General features: G+C 43.8%; 1 protein-coding gene across 5 annotated transcripts in view; it reads right to left on the bottom strand.

Annotated features, from left to right (window-relative positions):
- Positions 1–22,649, bottom strand: part of LOC111157512 (BPI fold containing family C) — a 53,547-nt gene extending 30,898 nt beyond the window's left edge. Inside the window, exons 1-6 of one of the 5 annotated variants that reach the window (XM_022518979.1) lie at positions 21,649–22,649; positions 19,230–19,327; positions 11,153–11,304; positions 10,727–11,020; positions 9,492–9,585; positions 2,338–2,461 (exon numbers count right to left, since the gene is read on the bottom strand). In XM_022518979.1, the coding sequence (XP_022374687.1) occupies positions 2,338–2,461 (124 nt within the window). In that variant the 5' untranslated portion in view covers positions 9,492–9,585; positions 10,727–11,020; positions 11,153–11,304; positions 19,230–19,327; positions 21,649–22,649. Of the gene's footprint in view, positions 1–2,337; positions 2,462–9,491; positions 9,586–10,517; positions 10,550–10,726; positions 11,021–11,152; positions 11,306–19,229; positions 19,328–21,648 lie in introns of those variants that run through there. The other 4 variants (XM_022518980.1, XM_022518981.1, XM_022518983.1 and 1 more) reach the window with 4 other exon arrangements.
- Between the last annotated feature and the right edge of the window lie 16 nt (positions 22,650–22,665).

Raw genomic sequence — 22,665 nt, 5'->3', positions numbered from 1 at the left:
AAAGGATCCCAGGACTCCAAAAACATTATTAAGCCCCGCTTTTGTGCAATTCAGGAATAAATCTGTCTTTACATGGTACCACCACAGGACACATTTTTCCGAGTTCATGGAGAAAAGGAGCCCCCTTTCACATAAAGAGCTTGAGAAAAGTAACTGACACAGTAATGAAGAACGATCTTTTCATTTCAGCCTTTTAAGGAGGAAGCTTTGCCTTTACCCCTCATTTTGTGGCTTAGGCTCATTTCCACTTAGGCTGTCCCCGTGGAGATTCAGAGCAGATCTTATCCTCCAGAATACCATGAATAATACTATAATACAGGGATGCAGGGACAGGATATAAAGGATATAAAGATGGAAGCAAAGGCACTAGCAGACAGCTTAGTTTCGAATCCCAACACTGTCGTGAGATCACAATAATCGTGTGCCTGTGCGCACGAAGCCTGTCTACGCACTACACATATTCTGTCCCTTGATCCTCAGAGCACCCCAGTGACAGAGACATTATTATTCCTATTTCACAAAGGATGCAGCTGAGGGTGAGAGAGATTCATAGGCTTGTCCCAGAGCTCACAGCTACCGCGTGTCATCAGCGAGGCTCTGGAGGAACGTGGAGCAGAGAACAGAACATGGGTTTTGACATCAGGCAGAGCGGACCTGAGCTCCGATCCTGCCTTGCCTCCTTCCTAGTATGTGATGTGGCAGATTCGGTCCAGCTCCTCTGAGCCTCAGATCCCTCCCCCATAAAATGACTATCTCTTCTTGTAGAGTTGTTGTGGGAATTAAATCAAACCAGAGCCCATGAGGCTCGGCCATGATAGATATTCGACTAGGACATGGTTCTGACTTTACAGCCTGTCCTTTCCTGGGCGCCTGGATGGCTCAGTAGGTTAGGTGTCGGCCTTCAGCTCAGGTCATGATTCCAGAGTCCTGGGATTGAGCCCCGCATCAGGCTCCTTGCTCAGCGGGGAGCTTGCTTCTCCCTCTGCTTGCTGCTCCCCTTACCTGTGCTCTCTCCCTCTCTGTCAGATGAATAAATAAAATCTCAAGAAAAAAATAAAGCCTGTCCTTCTCCACCACCCCACGCCATATCTCTACAGATGATCCCATCTGGTCCTCACATCATGACAGGGGGGCACCATTATTGTCATTCTCCCTGTTTTCCAGATGAGAAACCCACTGGGCCAACCCTGCAAGGGGCAGAATTGAGACCCATCCCGTGGGAACTGATTAGATCTGTTTTTTTAATTGCTCTGATCTTGAGAGTGGAATAAACTCTTCTCACAACTTCAATAACGTTGCAAGATTTCTATTTCTGATCCGTATTTCTGCGCACATGAGTATATCAGTACAGTAACAAGATACACACACACACACACACACATGCATATAGACATGTAGATACTGACATACATTCCTGGCATGTATTTCTCAGTATATAGCCAGCTCATACGGCAATTGTGCAACATGGATTAACCTTAGATTCGTTGTTCCAGATGAAGTACTGGGGGAAGGACAAGGAGTTGCCCAAAACTCAATCTTTCCTTCTTCCTCCCCTCCCTTCCTTCCCTCTATCCTTCCTGTGTTTCTTTTTTGGTACAGCAGGTGAGGTGTTTCCTGGTCACACTTAGGAGTTTCTGAGTTAGACTAGCAGTACTTGGGCTGACTGCTTTAGTTAAGAAGGATCGAAGTGAATCTATCTGCCTGTAGTCAGCTAATCTTGGGCCAAGATTTATAGAATAGAATTGGGCCCACACACTTTGATTTTGCAGTTCCTTTCCCATACACAATCTGCCCTCACCCCAGCTCTGCTAAACATTTTTCTCTCCCCATGTTTATAAACACCTCTAAAGGAGTTTTACTTAATCTTTCAGTGTCCCGGGCTCCTTTTTGCATGTAATGAAAATATGGAGCCTCTCTCAAGAAAAATCCCCAATCATCATCTATATTAAACTTGGCGCACAATTTTAGGGGATTTTTAGTTCCTTTTGGAATTAAGCCCTTTCTGAAGTTCTAAGATGTTACTTTCACTCTCCCATCTCCTCCCCTCTAGACTATGATGTATCCTTCTTTACAGCATAGATGTTCGTTGTATGTGCATGAGGGGGTACAGGGGGTAGGGGGTGGGGAGAGAATGAGTATCTGCAGTCAAGTTTGGACAGACCTACCAGCAAGGTGATTGTTTTTTGGACAAGACTTCCTTCCCAGCTGTCTTAGCAGTCTCCATATCATTCTACAGGAGAGCTTGCCTCAGTCATGAGACAGTCCAATATGAGCTTGGAACTCATATAAACTCCACCTGGGGGGCTGTAGCCTGGCTTCTGGAAGCCCTTGACTTACCATAGTCCAGAGCCTGCTGAGTAACCCTGGCCTTGATGCCAGGGTAAACGGCCTGGGCGGATGAGATGTAGAGATTCCACAGGAAGAAACATCCCCAGAGGAGTTGGACTGCCTTTGTATGCATCTGCAATTAACCAACATTTATGGTTCCTTTACTATTTTTGACTTTTCATTGGTCAATTCCATACAGTTTTCTATGATTTCTTATTCATTGCTCATGGCCAGAACTTACTCTATCCACCCATCAGTCCATATATCCATCCATCCATCCAACCATCCATCCAACCATCAATCCATCCATCCACCTATCCAGTAATCATTTATTGAACACACCAGAACATGTGCTAGGTGCTGAGGATGCAGAGATGACCTCTGTGTGTCCTTGGCTTCTGTTTCTCACAGATTAGTGGGTGAGTCAGACACACACACAGATGATTATGACTCAGGATAATACAATACAATGCAATGCAACACAAGAGACTTACTGTAAAAGTAACACTGGTGATATGTCTTGGGAAGGATAAGGGATGGGGATGTGGGATTTTAGACCATTTCAGAACACGAGTCGGTAGTTTAGAAAGGTGGCTTTAGGGAATGTGAAACAATCAGTCATCTGCTTAGAGACCCTTAATGACTCCCCTTTGCCCACAGGACAGGGTTTAAGCTCGCAGCCCAGTGGCAAGGCCTTGCCCTGCTCTACACTTATACCTCCTCAAAGACTTCCTTCTTTAACACACATGCCAGGCTCACCCCAGAATCTAGTACAATGCCTGGCCTGCATAGATACACATATACAAAATCTTAAATAAACATCTCCAAGGAGAGGGAACACATCTTTTTTATTTTTGCTGTTATATTGCTGGTGCTTGGCATATGTTAAATATTCAGTGTATACTTGTTAAATGAATGGACTCAATGAATTAATGGCAGTCTATTTTCTTTCCCTTTCTTCCTTCCTACTTTCCTTCCTTCCATCCCTCCTTCCTTCCTTTCTTTCAAGTAGGCTCCACACCCAGCATGGAGGCCAATATGGGGCTTGAACTTACGACCCTCAGGCTGAGACCTGAGCCCAGATCAAGAGTTGGATACTCTTGGTTGGATACACCCCTCTGCCCCTCAGCCCATTTTCTTGATGAATGAAGCACAGGTTACCAATAGCAACGGTGACACGGGTTTCTTTTAATGACAGGCGAGTGAGTAATATGTTCACAGGCCTTGTTCCTAGTTCTGGCAGCTTACAATCTGGGTGAGCTACCATCGCTGCGTTCATACGTGTCAAAGACCCACAGGTGACAGATTCCCACTGAGTTAACATACAAACATGAAACAGATCAGGGAACTATTTGTGGGGGTGATGAAGGAAGAGGAAGTTGTGGGAGCTGTGCAAAGGGAGGGGTCAGGCCAGGTGGGCAGGGAAGGATTCAAAGAAAGGCTGGGACTCAGGAGTAGTCTGGATGAAGGAAACAATCATTTCAAGAGGTGTGTATGGAGTGCTTGGCCAAAAAAAGAAAGAGGTTTGAAAAAGGGGGTTGTGTGGGCTTTATGGATAAGGCCATAGAGATAGGAATGGAATGTGTAGACAAAGGGCTGTTCCAGAGAATTTACTTGAGAGGAACAGAACAGTCTGACCAGGGAGAGGAGTATCCGTGCAGGGCTGTTGCTAGCCTATCTTGGCCTTCTGTGTGGAACGGGAAAAAGTTCCCTTTGGAGATATACCAGCCTTCTAGCACAAAGTGGGGCAAGCAGAAAATGTTTTTTTAAAAATCCCATACCATGTGCCCGGCTAGATCAGTTGGTAGAGCACGGGACTCTTAAAAATCCCATACCAGTGTGCCCAGCTTGGTAGGGAAAGCAAGGGCTGCCCTACTCACCCATTGGGCTAGCATTTTTTAAAAATATTTAGATTTCGTTTATTTATTTATTTTTGAGAGAGAGGGAGGGAGAAAGAAAGAGTGTGGAGCTTGACACAGGATTCGGGATCCTATAACCCTGAGATCATGGCCTGAGCCCAAACCAAGAGTAGGACACTTAACCCACTGAGCCACCCAGGCACCCCATGGGCTGTTTTGCATTTTGTCTAGTATACACATCGCCCAATTTATACAGGGGACTTATGTACAGATTAGTGAATGTTCATGTGGGTATTTTGCTGGAGGGCCATGAGGCTGAGACTTGGGGTCTTGACTTGTCTGTTTGGTGGTGTATCCATCCACCTTCAGGTGTGAGGAGTGGCTGGGTCAGTCAACTTGCTTACATTTCTCGTCTGATCTCCCAGGAGCCCTCTGTCCAGACCAACTGGAATCCTGGTCCCTAAACACTCACCACGCTTCCTGACTAAAGCCTGTGCTTATGCTGTTCATCTTCACCTGGGCCTGCAGACACCCTGCACCTCCTTAAGGTTCATTTTAAATACAGCCTTCCCTAAGTTAATCATATTTCCTTCTGAATCCTTGGTCAAAACAGATACTTATTCATGTGTTTATATTTATTTTCTCACGTGCTGTCTGTCTCCTCTGTGAGAACGTAGGTGCCATGACGGCAGAGACCTCATTTAGTTTGGAGGCCCTAGAGCCTGGCTTAGTGTCTCAAACATAGAGTGACTGATAATTATTGGTAGAATGACTCAATAAATCATAAATTAAGGAAGAACCCTTACTTCGCTCTGCATTATTATTATTTTTAAAAAGATTTTATTATTTATTTGGCAGAGAGAGAGATCACAAGGAGGCAGAGAGGCAGGCGGGGTGGGGGGAGGAAAGCGGGCTCCCCACCGAGCAGAGAACCTGATGCAGGGCTCGATCCCAGGACCCTGGGATCATGACCTGAGCCGAAAGCAGAGGCTAACCCACTGAGCCACCCAGGCGCCCCTCCCTCTGCATTATATTACAGTTCTTTGCAGAGGTGATTCACAAAGCTTTTGTACATTAGTGGAGTGCATGCACCCATTAGAACAGATGTGGGCCACAGTCCAGAAGCAGCATTGGGGAGGTTAGGTACTGGATCATGGGGACAGGAGAAGTCTTGGGAGGACTGGCCAGTGTGGCTGGGGTACTGGGGATGGGGTGGGAGACTCAGAGTATTGACTATTTACTATTAGAAATGGGGGCATTTTGGGGCACCTGGGTGGCTCAGTGGGTTAAAGCCTCTGTTTTCGGCTCAGGTCATGATCCCAGGGTCCTGGGATCGAGCCCCACATTGGGCTCTCTGCTCAGCAGGGAGCCTGCTTCCTCCTCTCTCTCTGCCTGCTTCTCTGCCTACTTATGATCTCTGTCTGTCAAATAAATAAATCTTAAAAAAAAAAAAAGAAATGGGGGCATTTTAATATCTTAACACTGCTGTGGTCTTAGCATTCAGTATGCTGTTTCAGCCCTACAGAGTTGGTCTGGGTTATACTGGACAATGTGCAGAAAGAACCTGGGCAGTGCTGGGGGCAGGGCTATGGAGTGGTGGCTTGGGGATGGTCGGGTGCAGAGAACATCAAGGGAAGCACGGAGCAATGACAATAAGAGCCAAGGGGGCGGGGCTTGAGTAGGAGACCTGTCTCTGGTAGGGCAGCAGGTGATCTGAGTGAGGAAACGTGAGGAGTGGGACAAGCAAGCAAGGGGCCGGGTGATACTAACATCTTACACTCAGAATGGATGTAGAAGCTAGGGCCAGTTGCCATCTGTGCTAGGCCCTCCTTGGTCCTTGTTATTCTGGGTTTGGGGGGTGGGTGGTCAAGGGGTCCTGGAGAAGGGGATAGGCAGAGATGGATGAGACTATGGGAGTCAGGGAAACACTCCTGGGGCTGAGATTCGTGGCTATTCACAGCTGATATAAAAGTATGTCCACATTTTAACAAATGGTGAAGCCATACGGATGTGCATTCACACTGACATTGCTGTGGGCAAAGAATTGTAAATGATGTGTCAGGCCAAGGCAGGCATGAGAGAGATTTTCTTTTTTTTAAAGAGGAAAATATTTTCATAGCAATGCAATGTGGTGGGAAAAAAATTAGACCAAAAAGTTTGTACACATTAGACTGTATATTGCAATTAAGGTTGACGTGATCTCTCTGCCGGCATGTAACTAGGATCTCAGTAAGTATTTGCTAACTGACCAACTGACTGGGTTACAAGATTCTGGCTAACTAAGAAAGGTTCTAGAAGAGTGTGAAAATAGGGGAGAAAACCAAACCATCATAAAAATAACTCTCCATTTCTACAGTGAAAAAGCATAAAAACCAGAGCAGAGCTATTTCCTGTTAATGGAGTAACAAGTAAAATAATGAATTTATACACACACACACACACACTCTTACCATTTACACAACTCACAATCCTCCTTGGAGGCAGATGTTACTATAATCCTGCCTCCCTCTCAGGCATGTGAACACAGAGACTTGGAGAGTCTGAATGTCCTGTCCGAGACCACACGGTAAGTCAGGCACCTGGGAACCATACCTTGCTCTTCTGGTTCCCAATTCTAGTGTTTATGAATTTAATTGCTTGATAAGTGCTAGATTTTTCATTTTCTTCTGGGAACATTAGGAGATGCCTGATGCCATCTTCTATGTGGAAAAAAAAAATCAGGAAGCATCTGGAGATTTTCAAGTGTCAAAGTGCAAATCCTTTTGTATTTTCTTGGGCACAAATGGAATTTTAATGTCCTTCCAGCAGCAAAAGTCTATTTTCCCTTCTTCAGTAAAGGGAGTATCTGAAATGGTCTACACTGATGGAGATCCAGGAACTCAAAATTGCACATAGAAAAACACATTTTTCCTCTAGAAATTTTATGAGTGAATGAAATTACGGGGCTATAAAAGGATTGCATGTAACTTTCGGCTGAATTGTTTGTTAGGATGATAATTTATAGGCAGAGGAGGGAACGAACCTTGTCAAGCAAGGAGGTGAGTCCTAAAAGGTTAAGTAATTTGGCTGACAAGTAAGGGCAGGATGAGTTGCCTATGAAAAGGAGGGATCCAAGATGACTTAAAAACCCTGCCCACAAGTTACCTATTTTGTTGTGTCTAAGGAATTGTTTCTTCCACGATTCAAAGCCTCAGAAGTCATTACATTTCCATACCAATAAATGGACAGAATAACCCTTCTAAATTAGATGGCTCTGCATAACAACAATTTTTTCTAGTTTTGTCTCTTGAGGCAAGGGCAACAAAAGCAAAAGTAAATTATTGGGACTTCATCAAAATAAAAATCTTCTGCACCATGAAGGGAACAATCAACAAAACTAAAAGGCAGCCTATGGAATGGCAGAAGATACTTGCCAATGACATATGCAGTAAAGGGTTAGTATCCTAAATACGTAAAGACCTTATACAACTCAACACCCCAAAACCTTACAATAATCCAATTTAAAAATAGGCAGGAGACATGAACAGACATTTCTCCCAAGGAGACATCCAGACACCCCACAAAACACATGAAAAGATGTTCAACATAACTTATCATCAGGGAAATGCAAATCAAAATTACAGTGAGATATTACCTCACACCTGTCATAATGGCTAAAATCAATGATACAAGAAACAATAAGTGTTGGCAAGGGATGTGGAGGCAAAGGAATCTTTATGCACTTTTGGGAATGCAAACCGGTGCAGTCACTGTGGAAAACGGTATGGAGGTTCCTCAAATAGTTTAAAATAGAATTACCATATGATTCAGTAATTGCACTACTGGGCATTTAGCCCCAAAATACAAGAACACTAATTCGAAGAGAAACATGCACCCCTATGTTTATAGCAGCATTGTTTACAATAGCCAAACTATAGAAACAGACGAGTATCCATTGACAGATGAATGGATGAAGAAAGTGTGATACAAACACATACACACACACACAATGGAATTTCATTCAGCCACAAAAAAGAATGAAATCTTGCTGTTTGTAACAAGATGGATGGAGCTGGATAGTATTATGCTAAGTGAAATAAATCAGTCAGAGAAAGACAAATACCATATGATTTCACTCATATGTGGAATTTAAGAAACAAAACAACTGAGCAAGGGAAAAAGAGAGAGAGGTAAACCAAGAAACAGACTCTTAACCATGGAGAACAAACTGATGGTCACCAGAGGAGGTCGGGGGGAGTGTGCATGAAACAGGTGATGGGGAGTAAGGAAGGCACTTGTCCTGAGGAGCACTGGGTGTTAGAGGAAAGTGCTGAATCACTATTTTGTACACCGGAAACTAATATTACACTGTAGGTTAACTAGCTAGAATTAAAATAAAAACTTAATATATAAAAACATACATGTGTCAGGTGGCCCTTGCCTGAACCATTCTGATGACCAGAAATAAGACCACTCTAGTATAACTTGGGAAATTCCTGAGACAGGTCGACGTGCCATTGGTATTTGCAATGGTGAATACCAGACAGACTTTGGGAAGATCAGTTAACGCAGGTGATAAATGAATGAAATGCAGCCTTTAAAACAGGGGCAAAGGTTGAAAAATTAAGTCCAGTTGGTTTAAAGACGCCAGGACTACGAGACTATTCCAACCTAATTGTTATGACAAAATGTGTAGAAGGAGTCTAAATCAACAGGTATAGAATATGGGTAGAACTGGGGGCTGTTTCAAGGGATTCAGCTCACACATCTGATTTTTACCAAGATCTCAAATGACAAGGTCATTAAAAATTTACACCGAGTCTTCCCCAAACTCCATACTTAACACAAACAGGTTAAACAATTCCTGCGAGTGGGAGGGCCCTTTGCTCTGGCAGGATGTAGGTCACTTGATGTGGTTTAAGACCTGGCCCCAAACACAGAGATCAGAGCAGCCCCTTCTTCCTAGATCCACACTGGTTTGACTTAGAGACAAGTTAGAATTTTCTGCCACTGAGCTGGGTTCCCCCTTGAAATGAAGGTAAACATAAGTCCAGAAGATTGAGGGACCGTCTTAACGTTGCTGAACGAAGCAAATGTCAATCACATGTCCATACCAACTCTCTATTCTTTCTCAGACCTTCTCAGAACCTTCTGGGTGGGCATGAGTGACACAAAGGACAAAAACAAAACAGAAAACCCTAGGCAGACAGCAAAGACTCAGGCTACATGACAGCTCACTGAGCTGGGGCGTCACCAGCGGAAGGGTAATCCCTAACCGGGAGATTTTGCACTGGCAGAGACCAAAAGTTTGTTCATGATTCTTACCTCAAGTAGGGGAAGTGTTCAAAGCTGGAGAGCACCTTCGACTCCTTCTGCCTCTGAAGCTATGTGTTCTCCACTTGAGCCTTGAACTCAGCTGCTGAAAAGACAAGATAATTAAGTGTGAATCATCTAGTGGTGGATTTTTTTAAATGCCTCTTTCAAAATGTGATACACGATTGCTACACTTCAGTTGCCCAATAGCATGAATGAACACTACAGCTTCTACCTAGATGAGCAGACAGTGCCACCCATGCAGTGATTACTCCCTGTAACACACACACACACACACACACAATTATGACGACGTTACCAGAATGATTAACTCAAGTCATCCAATGTACTTAAAATGGTGTCAAGTTGGACTGAGTTGGAAGATGAAGAATTTTCCTTTCTGGGATAATAGGCCAGTTTCTCCTGGTCAGGGTGCCTGCAGTAAATGGCCCCACCACTGCCCAGAATACCTTTTGGGACTTTTGGTGGATCAGATTCAGTCTGAAAGCATGAGGCTTGATAACTGGGCTGACCTAGTTACTACCTTTATCTTTCAGGGTAGGAGCAGCGCGCAGATGGTATCTCTAAGTGCCTGTTCCTTTTCAGGCTGTTAGTGCCTTCCGCTGTCAGCATTTCTTTGAGGTTCGGTTGGGTGGGCGCCTCAGCTCTGACATGACTTCACACCGGTAGGTTCTAAACCCTGTCTGCCCTCCCATCCCCCCACGCTTTAGTCTTCACATTTTACATGGCCAGGGATCTGATGGCATGAAGTATCTAAGGTCTGATTTACAGTTTTCTGGGTAAGATAGGGTGATCCACTGTCTTGATTTTCTCAGGAAGCAGGATTTCCAGTACTTAAACCAGAACAGTCCTGGGAACAGGAGACTGGTAACACTAAGAACAGCAGGCACGCTCATTTGGCATTGTCCGCACTCCTGAGAGCTCTTTGGGTCTCTGACCCCGGGCGCCTCCCGTTATATTTACCTATTTAACTTGTGCTTCCTTACGGGCAAAATGGGGATAAAAAATAGTATCTACCTTGGGACGCCTGGGTGGCTCAGTCAGTTAAGTCACTGCCTTGGGCTCAGGTCACAATCCCGGGGTCCTGGGATCGAGTCCCGCATTGGGTTCCTTGCTCAGTGGGGAGCCTGCTTCTCTCTCTGCCTCTGCCTGCCACTTTGCCTGCTTGTGCTCTTTCTCTCCCTGACAAATAAATAAATAAAATCTTTTAAAAAAATAGTATCTACCTTGATAGGATCTGGTGGAAAAAAAGAAGTTGAACATCAGCCGGTTGGGGCTGCTATCGTGTACAAACAACAGACACTGCTCACTGTTCTGGAGGCAGGAAGTCCAAGATTAAGGAGCCTGCATGATCACATCTTCCTGGTTCACAGCCAGCGCCTTCTGGCTGTGTCCTCACACAGTGGCAGGAGCCAGGGATCTCTCTGGAGCCTCTTTTACACGGCATCTGTCCCATTCATGAGGATTCCACCTTCGTGACTTGAGCACCTCGTAAAGGCCCCGCCCGCAGATACCATCACCTTTGGGATTAGGATTTCAACATGTGAATTTTGGAGGGATGCAAACATTCAGACCATAGCCATAACCTGGAAGAATTTGCTCTTAAAACTGAAAAATGCTGTAAAATTTTATTCATTGGTATGTGGCCTTACCAATGGTGACACAAGCCTGAAGACACTTTCTTCATTGAATCATTTATTGTCAGTCATTACAGATTCCCCTCATTCAGTCCACAAATATTGGGCAAGGACCTCTTCAGTAAAAAAGACAGATTCCCTGTCCACATGGAGTTGATTAGATGAGGCTATAAAACAAACAAGCAAGCAGCAAAATGAATAAAAAGGTAGAGATTGTGTCATATGCTATGAAGGAAACAAGGGACCGTGTTGGTGTGGTCTTGTAATGGACAGGGTGCTGTCACTGGAGGAGGCCATGCTCCCTTGGGGGATGGCCCAGGAAGGCTTCTCTGAGGCGGTATACTGGAGCTGAGATCCGAGCTCTGAAGGGAATACAGGTACAGACCGCTGTACTGTATGAAGGAGAGACATACAGGCATTAGGCATCTGAACAGCAGGGTCTGGTGGGGAGCTGGAGTTCTGGGGAAACCTTGGCTGGAAATGTGAATTTCTAAATCATCATGTGGTCCAAAAATGCAACAGAATATTACTCAGCTGTCAGAAAGGATGAATACCCAACTTTTGTATCAACATGGACGGGGACTGGAGGAGATTATGCTGAGGGAAATAAGTCCAGCAGAGAAAGTATATTATCATATGGTTTCACTTACTTGTGGAGCATAAGGAATAACATGGAGGACATTAGGAGAAGGAAAGAAAAGGGGAGGGAAGGGAATCAGAGTGGGAGACGAACCATGAGAGACTGTGGATTTTGGGAAACAAACTGAGGGATTTGGAGGGGAGGAGGGTGAGGGGGGTGGGTTAGCCTGGTGGTGGGTATTAAGGAGGGTACATATTGCATGGAGCACTGGGTATGGTGCATAAACAATGAATCTTGGAACACTGCATCAAAAATTAATGATGTACTGTATGGTGACTAATGTAATACAATAAAAAGATTCTATTAAAAAGAAAAATAAATAAATCACCATGTAAAATGAAAGCCCAGAAGTTGGCAGGTGCACATGGAGCAGTTTCTCATGGTGTAAGGGCTACTGAGGGCTGCGGGATGATTTTAGGTGCTTGACGGAGAAACACTTGATTGTCATTGTTTTAGTGTTTTTAGTGTATGAGGGAAAAGAATACACAACTAGACATGGAAGCAGAGGAATGACATCACAGATCACGTGGACAAAATTCACAAAGTACCCCAAATATTTCTGTCCTTTCCTCAGAATCTTCCCTGGGTGGCAGTATCAGTTTCGCACCCTGCCCCCCATCTCTCCTGCCCAGAGCAGCGGCTTGGCCCTAACTTCCTCCCCTGCTCGCCTACCCTCCCCTACTGCCCCATACCTTTTCTCCGTCAGTAAGATCCCCATCCTCTCAGCCCCCATTTGCCTCTCCCATCCATTAACCAGATGCATAGGATCTGCTAGACTTACAGAGAAGCTGATCGTTAAAACAGCAGTATTTTTCCTGAAGCAGATATTAATTTTTCCTTTTGTACTGGAAAACCTGAAAGTCTTGGTGGAAACCTGAATCACTGTTGTCTATCCTGGGGCATCTGGCACGGGATTTGAGGGGAGTTCTCAGGAAAGGTGGCCTGGAGAAAGTGAACTCGACTCCGTCCTGCAGTGCTGGACCTGTCCTGCCCTCCCCTCCCCACCTGGGACCCTGGGCAATTTGCTCCATTTGTGGGTCTCTGCCATCTAGAGTCACTGAGAGAATGAAGCTGAATGAGCTAACACATAGTTTTTCATACAGTATTAATAAGATGCATCATTATGTTTCTCTATTTTTATCTTAAACATTCAGAGTTTAGTTTCCATGGTATTTATTTTTTACATTTACCCTCTATTTGGAAATTAATAAGTTTTCTCTTAATATAGCTTCCCCCTTTAAACAAATGTACATACAGCTTTTAAAAATTATAATTTTTTTAGAGAGGGAGAGAGAGAAGTGAGAGAGAGGGGCAGAGGGAGAGGGGGAGAGAGAATCTTAAGCAGCCTCTGTGCTGAGCGTGGAACCTGACGCAGGGCTCAATCTCATGACCCTGAGATCATGACCTGAGCCAAAATCAAGAGTCAGACACAACCAACTGAGCCACCCAGGCACCCCTAAACCAATGTACATACAATTTAAGAAGTGGACTGATTTATGGGGAAAGTAAATAATGGTGCAGCTCTGGTGGGACATGGAATAATTCTAGAAAAAAAAAAGGCCCAAATAGTTTGAGTTTAGGAAACGAAGGTGGAAGAAGAGAGGGCAGATAGTCTGTTTTTATTTCATTTAGAAAGGGCCTGAGATTTCAGCTCCTTAGTGTCCTTTCTGCTCAACAAGTGGCTTTAAGACAAATTTGCTGAATCCTTCATCACATCACAAGCCAGTAGCACTATGTCCAGGGTCACTATTTATTTTAGTTTTTCAGATTTAACTGAGAAAATGTGCTGGGAATTCCTGCTTATCCAGCCTACCCACAGTGGCAATTTAGAAGGCAAGATTAATTATTTACTTACTAATGGCTGACAGCATGTTAGTCTCTACAGATCAAGGGACACCTTTAATTAAAACTCCAAAGAAACATCATAATTAACTAGGTAGAATAATTGTTCACTAAAGAAAAATGTCAAGATCCAGTGTTAAGGAACTGAGCACCCTACTTCTTGGTTTCTAGAATGTCTGGGCTCTTCCCATATAGAGCAAAAGCTATCTGAATACCAGAGTTTTTTGCGCTTGGAAGACAAATTATATTATTCTTTGCAGGAGAATAAGAGGGGACAGGGATCATCTATACGTTGGTGGGGGGGAGAACCAATATTTTGTGTTGGTGAAATCTGGTTAAAAGGACACCCCAAAGAGGGAATAAGAGGTAGGGAAAAAGAAGAGCTAACATTTTTGTTATATTCTGGGCACCAGCCATATATTATCTTATTAATTCCCCACCAAGATGGTATGAGGTACTAATATTATCTCAATTTTATGGGTAAGAAAATGAAGGGGGTTCGGTATATGCCAAAGCTTAGGTGTCACAGCTAAAGTTGTAGAGCCAGGACTCAGGACCCAGATGTCCTGGTTCCCAGAGTCTGTGCTCTTAACCACTATGCCATCCTGCCTCTTCAGGAAGGTTGCTAACGGGCAACGCACAGCCCACAGGGGATGTGGAAGGTGAGGAGAGAGAAGGATGCTATTGATAGGCAACACATCTGGTTTTCCAAGCCGCTAACTGGATCTGTAAGAGTGACACAGATAGATGTGTTTGTTTGAAGCTGCAAGCTTATTCCACCAGAGGAAGCTGTCTGGAATTGGTGTGGCTCTCAAGAGAGATCGGCGGTTCACTCTGGACGCCTGAGGAGACATCTGGCAGAACTGCCCCGTCCCCTGGCAGCATCTCCTCGTCTCTTCCCAGCTCTGTCCCAGGCCACCCTCTCCTGATGCCTGTGACGACTGACCCAGACCTTCGCTCTCCCGCTAGTCACTCTCTGCAACAGTTTACAGCATGGATTCCCTCCTGGTTTTGAAAAATAAACAAACCCACTTATTTACCTCACTTATTATCAGTTGTCTAAAAGGGAGTTACATTTTATTACTTGCAGTTCAAACTGAATTTAAATTCATGTTAAATCTGAAATGAATATACATATGTCTTTTATAAGACATGAGAGATACTGTGGAACCAAGCAAGCAAGATAATGTGATACAATTCTGAAATGTCTGAGAACCACCAGAGTGAGCCCAGTTCAGACAAGAATTTCTCTACCTCGACGCTTTGACACTTTGGGCAGCGTAATTCTTTGATGTGGGGGCTGTCCTATGCCTTGTAGGACACTTTGCAGCACCTCTTGCCTCTACTGTGATGTTAGCAGCACCACTTTCTCCTACCCTCGTTGTGACAAAAATGTCTCTAGACTATGCTAATGTCCTTGGACAGGCCTTGGTTGAGAAGCAAGAAAATAAAATATATTCAAATATTCTATCTACCTTGCTGTAGAAGCTGGCACACCTCTGGAGGGTCAGATTCTACTATTCCTAATATTTTTCTTACTTACTCAATACATATTTGAATACACTCTCTTGGTGACAGATTCAAACAACACTGAAGTTTACATATTGAGCTGTGAAAATCCCTGATACTCCTTCCACCCCTTATCCCTGTCTTCTGTATGCCTGCTTCTAGTTTGCTTTCCAAGAATATTTTTCTTTCTTTCAATAGATTTCAGACATCTTCATTTGGACCCTGGATAGGGTTTTAATCATTTCAACAACTTCTGAAGATTCTTTTCCTAATTTGTACGGCTTGAATTTCCTTTCACAACACTTTTTTTAAGGTCCATTTCCATTTCTTACCAATCATAGCAGATACCTCAAAGTACTTTATAAGTGTTAAGAAAACCAAAACAACCACAGCAAGACCACATGGTATAGACCAGTGGTTCCCAAAGTGTGGTTTCATAGTGGCATTACCTGGAAATCATTAGAAATGCAAATTCTCAAGCCCTTCTCAAGACCTGCTAAATTAGAAAACTGTATAAATTAAAGCTCAAGATTCAGGAAAATGGATTGGATTTAAGTAAACACTCAAACGAAGGCCAACCTGGCTTTCTTTGGTAGAGACAGAATGAAAATCTTAATTCCAAACAGATACATCAAAAACTTAGAGATAACAATGGATATCTTTATACCACTTTAAATTTTGCTTAATTAGTCCTAACAAGGAGGTGGGGACTGAATGTTTTGAAGATGGATTAAGACCTGTCTTTTCCCCTTGAAAAACTCATAACCTAAGACTGGAGAAAGCCTGATGTGCAAATAATTGTACTATGATATGATGGATAACATTGAAAAGCATGTTCCAAGTGCTCTTGGAACAAAAGGAAGGAGCAACATACTTTCCTTGAAAGAAGGAAAAGGAAAGTATTCCAGGCAGAAGGATCAGCATGTGCAAAAGCACAAGAGCACACAAACTTACTTGGTGGGAGAGGATGTAAAGTAGGGGGAGAGGCATTCTGGAGGAGGGGCAGTGTGAGTAGTCTACAGGGGTCATTGGGAAAATTGAAGAAAGTGATTTCCAGCTGGACTAGTAAGGGTTTTTATCATGCACAGAAATCTGATTTATATTCAGAAAACTATAGCAAACTCAACAATAAGGAAAAAAAGAATTAAAAAGCGGGCAAGAGATTTGAAGACACCTCACGGAAGAAGATCTATAGATGGCAAATAAACATACATAAAGATGCTCAACATTGTTATTAAGAATTGCAAATTAGGGGCACCTGGGTGGCTCAGTGGGTTAAACCTCTGCCTTCAGCTCAAGTCATGATCTCACGGTCATGGGATCGAGCCCCACATCGGGCTCTTTGCTCGGCAGGGAGCATGCTTCCCTCTCTCTCTCTGCCTGTCTCTTTGCCTACTTGTGATTTCTGTCTGTCAAATAAATAAATAAATAATTAAAAAAAAGAATTGCAAATTAAAGCAATGAGATACATCTATTAGAAGGACTAGAATCAAAAACAACCTGATATATATATCAGTGGTGAGGATGTAGAGAAACAGAAACTCTCGTTCATTGCTAAAGAGAACGCAAAATGGTACAGCCATATTGGAAAACAGTTTGGCAGATTCCTACAAAATTAATCCTAGTCTTGCCATACAATCCAGCAATGGTGTTTCTGGGTACTTATCCAATTGATTTGAAAACTTAGGTCCATGTAAAAACCTGCTCCAACTCAAATGTTTATAGCAGTTCTATTCATAATTGCCCCCAAATGGAAGCATCCAAGATGTCCTTCAATAGGTAAATGGATAAACTGTAGTACATCCATACAATGGGATGTTACTCAGCATTACAAAGAAATGAGCCAGGAGCCGCAAGAAGGCATGGATTAATCTCAACTGCATATTGCTAAGAAGTTAGTCACGAAGCCAGAAAATGTTACACAATAATTCCAGTCATATGACATTCTGGAAAAGGCAAAACTAAAGAGATGGTAAAGAGATTGGTAATTGGTAATTGGTAAAGAGAAGGTTGAAGGGCAGGGGACTTTTAAGGTAGTGAAATAAGACATTATGCATTTGTCAAAACTGATAGAACTTTACAGGTCAGAATAAATCTTAACGTACGTAGTTTTAAAAAAATCACACAGGAGGGACGCCTGGGTGGCTCAGTTGGTTAAGTTGCTGCCTTCGGCTCAGGTCATGATCCCAGCGTCCTGGGATCGAGTCCCACATCGGGCTCCTTGCTCAGCGGGAGCCTGCTTCTCCATCTGCCTCTGCCTGCCACTCTGTCTGCCTGTGCTCACTCTGACAAATAAATAAATAAAATCTTAAAAAAAAAATCACACAGGAGATTGAGGGGGTCCAAGACAGAATGCAGAATATGAGAAAAGAATCTAAATGCATTACAAGTGTATGAAACAACCTTGGTGAAGGGGATTGGAGAACAAGGTGCTGACCGGTGTCGCTCTGGGAGCAAATGGAAGCTGTACGATGGAGGCCAGCAGGAGCTATTGTTGAAGCACCGTACTCCAGCTGACAATGTTGTTTTTGACAAGGGTATGGGTTGAGAATCCTGAAACCACGACACATAGCTGCTGGAAATGAATGACTAAGTAAATGGATGGTGGATGGGGGGAGCTAGATTTGTCACATTTGGATTAGGAAGTTACAGATAAGCAAGAGAGGAGAACAGAATGATGGTGTGGTAATGGATTAGAGCTGGAAACATCAGAATGAACTCATGCTCAGTTTAATATAGAAATAGATGGTTATGTATGGAAATAGTGTGTACATACATGTATCTTCCTGCTCTGTCAGCTGAGAAGGCTTAGAATCAATAACACCTCAATAGCAATGAGCACCGCTAGCACCCAGATCATGGTTTCTAATACCACTCTCCTGTAAAAAGCACTAGGGTACCTAGGAAAAATGGTTGATTCTAGGGTTGGGGAAGGATATATACAAAATGATCCTAGAGCATCTTACAGTGCCAGAAAATAAGAAAGTGCTAAAGAACAGAACAAATGAACAAAAATCCACAATAATGTAAAATGGATACAGTAGCCAATGGAAAGATTTCCCAGTGGTCAAAGCTGGAACAACGTGAGCAACAAAATAAATGAAGCAGTATTGGATTATAAGCAGAAGTATAAAATAAATATAAGTCCACGCTGATATAAGGGATTGAATAGACAAATCTCCTGTACAGAAGAAATGCAAATAATTTATATAGATACTCCACCCCTAAAATCTAAAACTCTAAGTGTGGGCTGCACATAGTGACTTTCTTCCAAAGGCTATGGTATGAAAAGGAGAAATAAGGAGTGCTCTTACTGTGGAGAAACCAAGTGATCAGGATTAACAACAGCAGCGAGAAGTCATACTGACAGTTTACACTGTTGATGTGCTGAGCATGGTACCTTGACTTCAGTGGTCTTCTTCCCAGGAGCATGTTACCTCGGTCTAATCATGAGAAAGCATCAGATAAATCCCAGTTGAGGGATGTTCTACAAAATCCTTGACCAATAATCATTAAAACTGTCAAGGTCATTAAAAAAAGGAAAGTCTAAGAAGCTGTCGTAGCCCAGAAGAGCCTAGGGAGACATGATGACTAAATGTAATGTGATGTCCTGGATGGGATCTCGGAACAGAAAAAGGACATAAAGAAAAAAACTGAGGGAATCTGAATAAAGTATGGACTTAGGTTAATACAAATATGTCAACATTAATTCATTCATTTTGATAAATGTTCTACACTCATCTAAGATGTTACTTGATAGGGTTACTTGGGTGTGTGGTATATTCTTTAAATTGTTCCATAAATCTAAAACCATTTTAAAATAAAATGTTTTTTAAAAAAAAAAAAGTCTACAGGGAGGGTATGTATTCCCATAGAAGAGTGATATTGTCCCTTTTCATATTCTATGAAATGGTCCATTAAAAAAATAAATTTAACTTTCGGAACTCTTTGAGAGTTACAGTAACTGTCGCTTGCAGACATTAAAGTGACATCCTTCAAGAAATTTAAAAAAATTTTTTCAAGGAGAGAAATAGTTGAGAGAAGAGGTATATAACGTTTTCATGGATCTTTGAAGTTTAGGAGGATTAACCTCCAGAGTACCTTAAATCTTGGTGGTGCCTTGTGGATGTTCTGGTTCTCTTCCAGGACCCTTCTAAACCCCTGTGTTTGGATGACTTCTTCCATGCCGATGGTTATGCCTAATGGGCAAAGGATTGAGACAAGGATCCTGGTTAGATTAGTTTTCTAATCTATTAGAAATCTATTGCTTTAACAAATTATCACAAATTTAGCGGTTTAGCATGAGAGACTATGGACTCTGAAAAACAATCTGAGGGCTTTGAAGGGGCGGGGGGTGGGAGGTTGGGGGAACCAGGTGGTGGGTATTAGAGAGGACACGGATTGCATGGAGCACTGGGTGTGGTGCAAAAACAATGAATACTGTTACGCTGAAAAAAAAATTTAGTGGTTTAGAACAAAAAACCAAGAAAGGTATTATCTCACTTAATCTTTACAACACAGCTGTCTGATACATTGTTAACTTTCCATTTTTTTATAAAGTATTTTTTTAAAAGATTTTATTCATTTCTTAGACAGATATCACAAGTAGGCAGAGAGGCAGGCAGGGGGGTGGGGGTGGGAAGCAGACTCCCCGCTGAGCAGAGAGCCCAATGTGGGACTTGATCCCAGGACCCTGGAATCATGACCCAAGCCGAAGGCAGAGGCTTTAACCCACTGAGCCACCAGGCGCCCAACTCTTTTCATTTTTATAGATAGTCACTTATCCAGGTTTACATCGTACAGAGAGGTAGACTGTGGTAGGTGGTCTCCAAAGATGGCCATCGTTATTAGCCTTGCACTGCTTTCTCCAAGAGTGGTATCTCAGAGAGAAATAAATGTATCTTGTCTAGGTCACTATTATTTCATATTTCTTAAGGCAGCTGAAGCTACATTCTAACTAATAAGACCTCCAAATATAGCCATTTTCCAATTTCTATTATTTCTACTTCTGTAACATCATCTCTGCCCACCCATCATCTCCATTCTTACCGTCATTCCACTAATTCCTTTCTTCTCTCAGTTACCAAAAGAGCCTCCAAACTAAGCTGGTTCCTAATCCAGCGCTTTTCAAGGCAATTTCACCCTCTAGGGAGTATGTGGCCAAGTTTGAGGACATTCTTGCTTTTTACAACTGCGGGGGAGAGGTTTCTAGTAGCATTTGGTAGATTTAGATGCTGCTAAATATCCTGCAAGGCCTAGGATAGTCCTCCACAACCAACACTCATGAAGCCCCACCTGTCATCAGTGCCAAGGCTGAGGAACCCTGACCTAATATATCCGCTACACTCAACAGGTGATAGATTCAAAGTTCAGATCTGACCTATGTCCCTTGTGGTGTATACCTGTCGGACTCATGGCTTCCTACCGTCTTTTGAATGACCTTTCTACATCCGGGGACATTTGCCTTCCCAAGGAAGGAGTTCAGACCCCACAGTCTCAGTCTCCTTTGCTGCCAGGACTCAGGCAACTCCCGTCTCCCTCAGTCAGATGCCTTCCTACGAGCCTTTGATTTAGAAGTGAGCAAGGTGAGGACACAGGTTCTTTCGGAAGCTTTTCGGAAGCATTTTGTTGGTGCGGGAGGCTGCAAAACCGTGTGGCATTTGAAGGTGGTAGCCATTCCGCAGTGGTTCCTGTCAGGGTGACAGCAGTTTCCTCCAGGGCGGGGTGGGGTGACAGCAGCAATCCCAGTCAGTCCGGATAGTGTCCTCATCAGGCCAGTTCTTCGGCGTGGTTCTGAGTTTCATTCCTTGAATTAGCCTGGAACCACTTCTTTAGTCCTTCCCAGAATTCCCAGTACCCTTTTTAACATGTTCCAATTCTTCTTAGTCAGCCAGAGTTAGTCTCTATGGCTCAGCAGTAAGAAACCTGATAAAGAATTCCCTGCTTGGGGCGCCTGGGTGGCTCAGTGGGTTAAACCTCTGCCTTCGGCTCAGGTCATGATCTCAGGGTCCTGGGATCAAGGCCCGCATCGGGTTCTCTGCTCAGCAGGGAGCCTGCTCCCCCACCCCCAGCCTGCCTCTCTGCCTACTTGTGATCACTGTCTGTCAAATAAATAAATAAAATATTAAAAAAAATTCCCTGCTTAAAACTCTCCCTTGCCTTCCCATGCATTCTAAAATATTGTCTCGAATCCTTTGCCCAGCTCAAGACTCTTCTTTATCTCAGATGTACCCACTCTGCCCTTCCCTCTGGCCACACTGAGCCACTCTGGTCCTGCCACCCTTCCTCAATCCCAGATTGCTTGCCACTAAAGGATCCTACTGGCACAACCACCCTTCTCTGTGTACACCAGTCCCCAGGATTGCTCTTACCTCTGTCATAAACAAACAAACAAAAAAAAACTCACTATGCTCTACTACAAGAGTTGATTCACTCAACTGTGAATTCACTCATTCTTTGCGTCCCCAGCACCTGGAATAATATCTAGCACAAAGCAGGTGTTTAATACATGTTTATTTACCCAAGGAAGATCAGGAAGTGGACCAGTACTGCCACCTACTGGTAGGAAACTCCATTGGACTCCTTCATAATGATTTGGACAGTGGCTCTCGGACAAGGATGAAATTTGACGATTCCCTCTCTCTCATCTAAGTTATAATCGTTATCAGCATTGTCAGACTCTCCATGGTAGTCGGCCTCCCGGGTGGCTCCCAGCGCTCCCTGTCTATTGGTATTCATACGTTTGGGTTGATCCTCCCACACTGAAGGGTTGTCTGGAATAACAGTAGTGATGGTATGTGACTTCTGAGGCTTGATCACAAAAGACACTGTGGCTTCTGCTTTGCTCTCTTGGGGACCACGTGTTGTGAGAGAAGCCAAATGCCAAGTCATGGGGACACTCAATTCACCCTGTAGGGAGGTCCATGCTGTGAGAAACAGGCCTCCCGCCGACACTCAGGTGAGTGAGCTATCCAGCAAGCAGGTTGTCCGGCCTGCTGCAGCCTTGGCCTACATCTTGACTGGAATCTCAGGAGAAACCAAGACAGAACCACCCAGCAACGCCATGCCCAAATCCCTGACGTCCGGAACCTGAGGGACACTTCACCTGTGTTGTTTCAAGCTGCTAAACTTTGGGGTGATTGCTATGTAACAGATTACTACTATACTCTGCGACATAGATCAGGGACTACAAGCTGTTTCATACTTTGCTGTAACAAGAGGAAACTAGGGGAGCCTGGGTTCAACTAAGGCTTCCAGAGCAGATGCCTGCGGCTGGAGCTGAGCGCCGCGGAGGAAATGAGTAAAGAACCAGGCACTGGGGCTTGCGGAGCGGCGAGTCCCGTATTCTGCAGCCTCTCTCTCGGCGTTAACTTTCTCCGAGCACGCCTGGAAGGACTCGGCACAGCCGCCGCAGAAGAATCCCCATGGCCGCCAGAGCCTCGACACCCGCAACCCGCAGCAGTCTCGGCACCTGCGCACTGTGCGCCTCTTACTCCCAGGCGGAGCCGTTGCGCGCCGAGTCATCGATCACAAGACG

The sequence above is a fragment of the Enhydra lutris genome, unplaced genomic scaffold (assembly GCF_002288905.1).
Source record: "Enhydra lutris kenyoni isolate GAN:26980312 unplaced genomic scaffold, ASM228890v2 scaffoldscaffold55, whole genome shotgun sequence".
NCBI lineage: Eukaryota > Metazoa > Chordata > Mammalia > Carnivora > Mustelidae > Enhydra > Enhydra lutris.
This window is presented reverse-complemented; position numbering and strand designations above follow the sequence as displayed.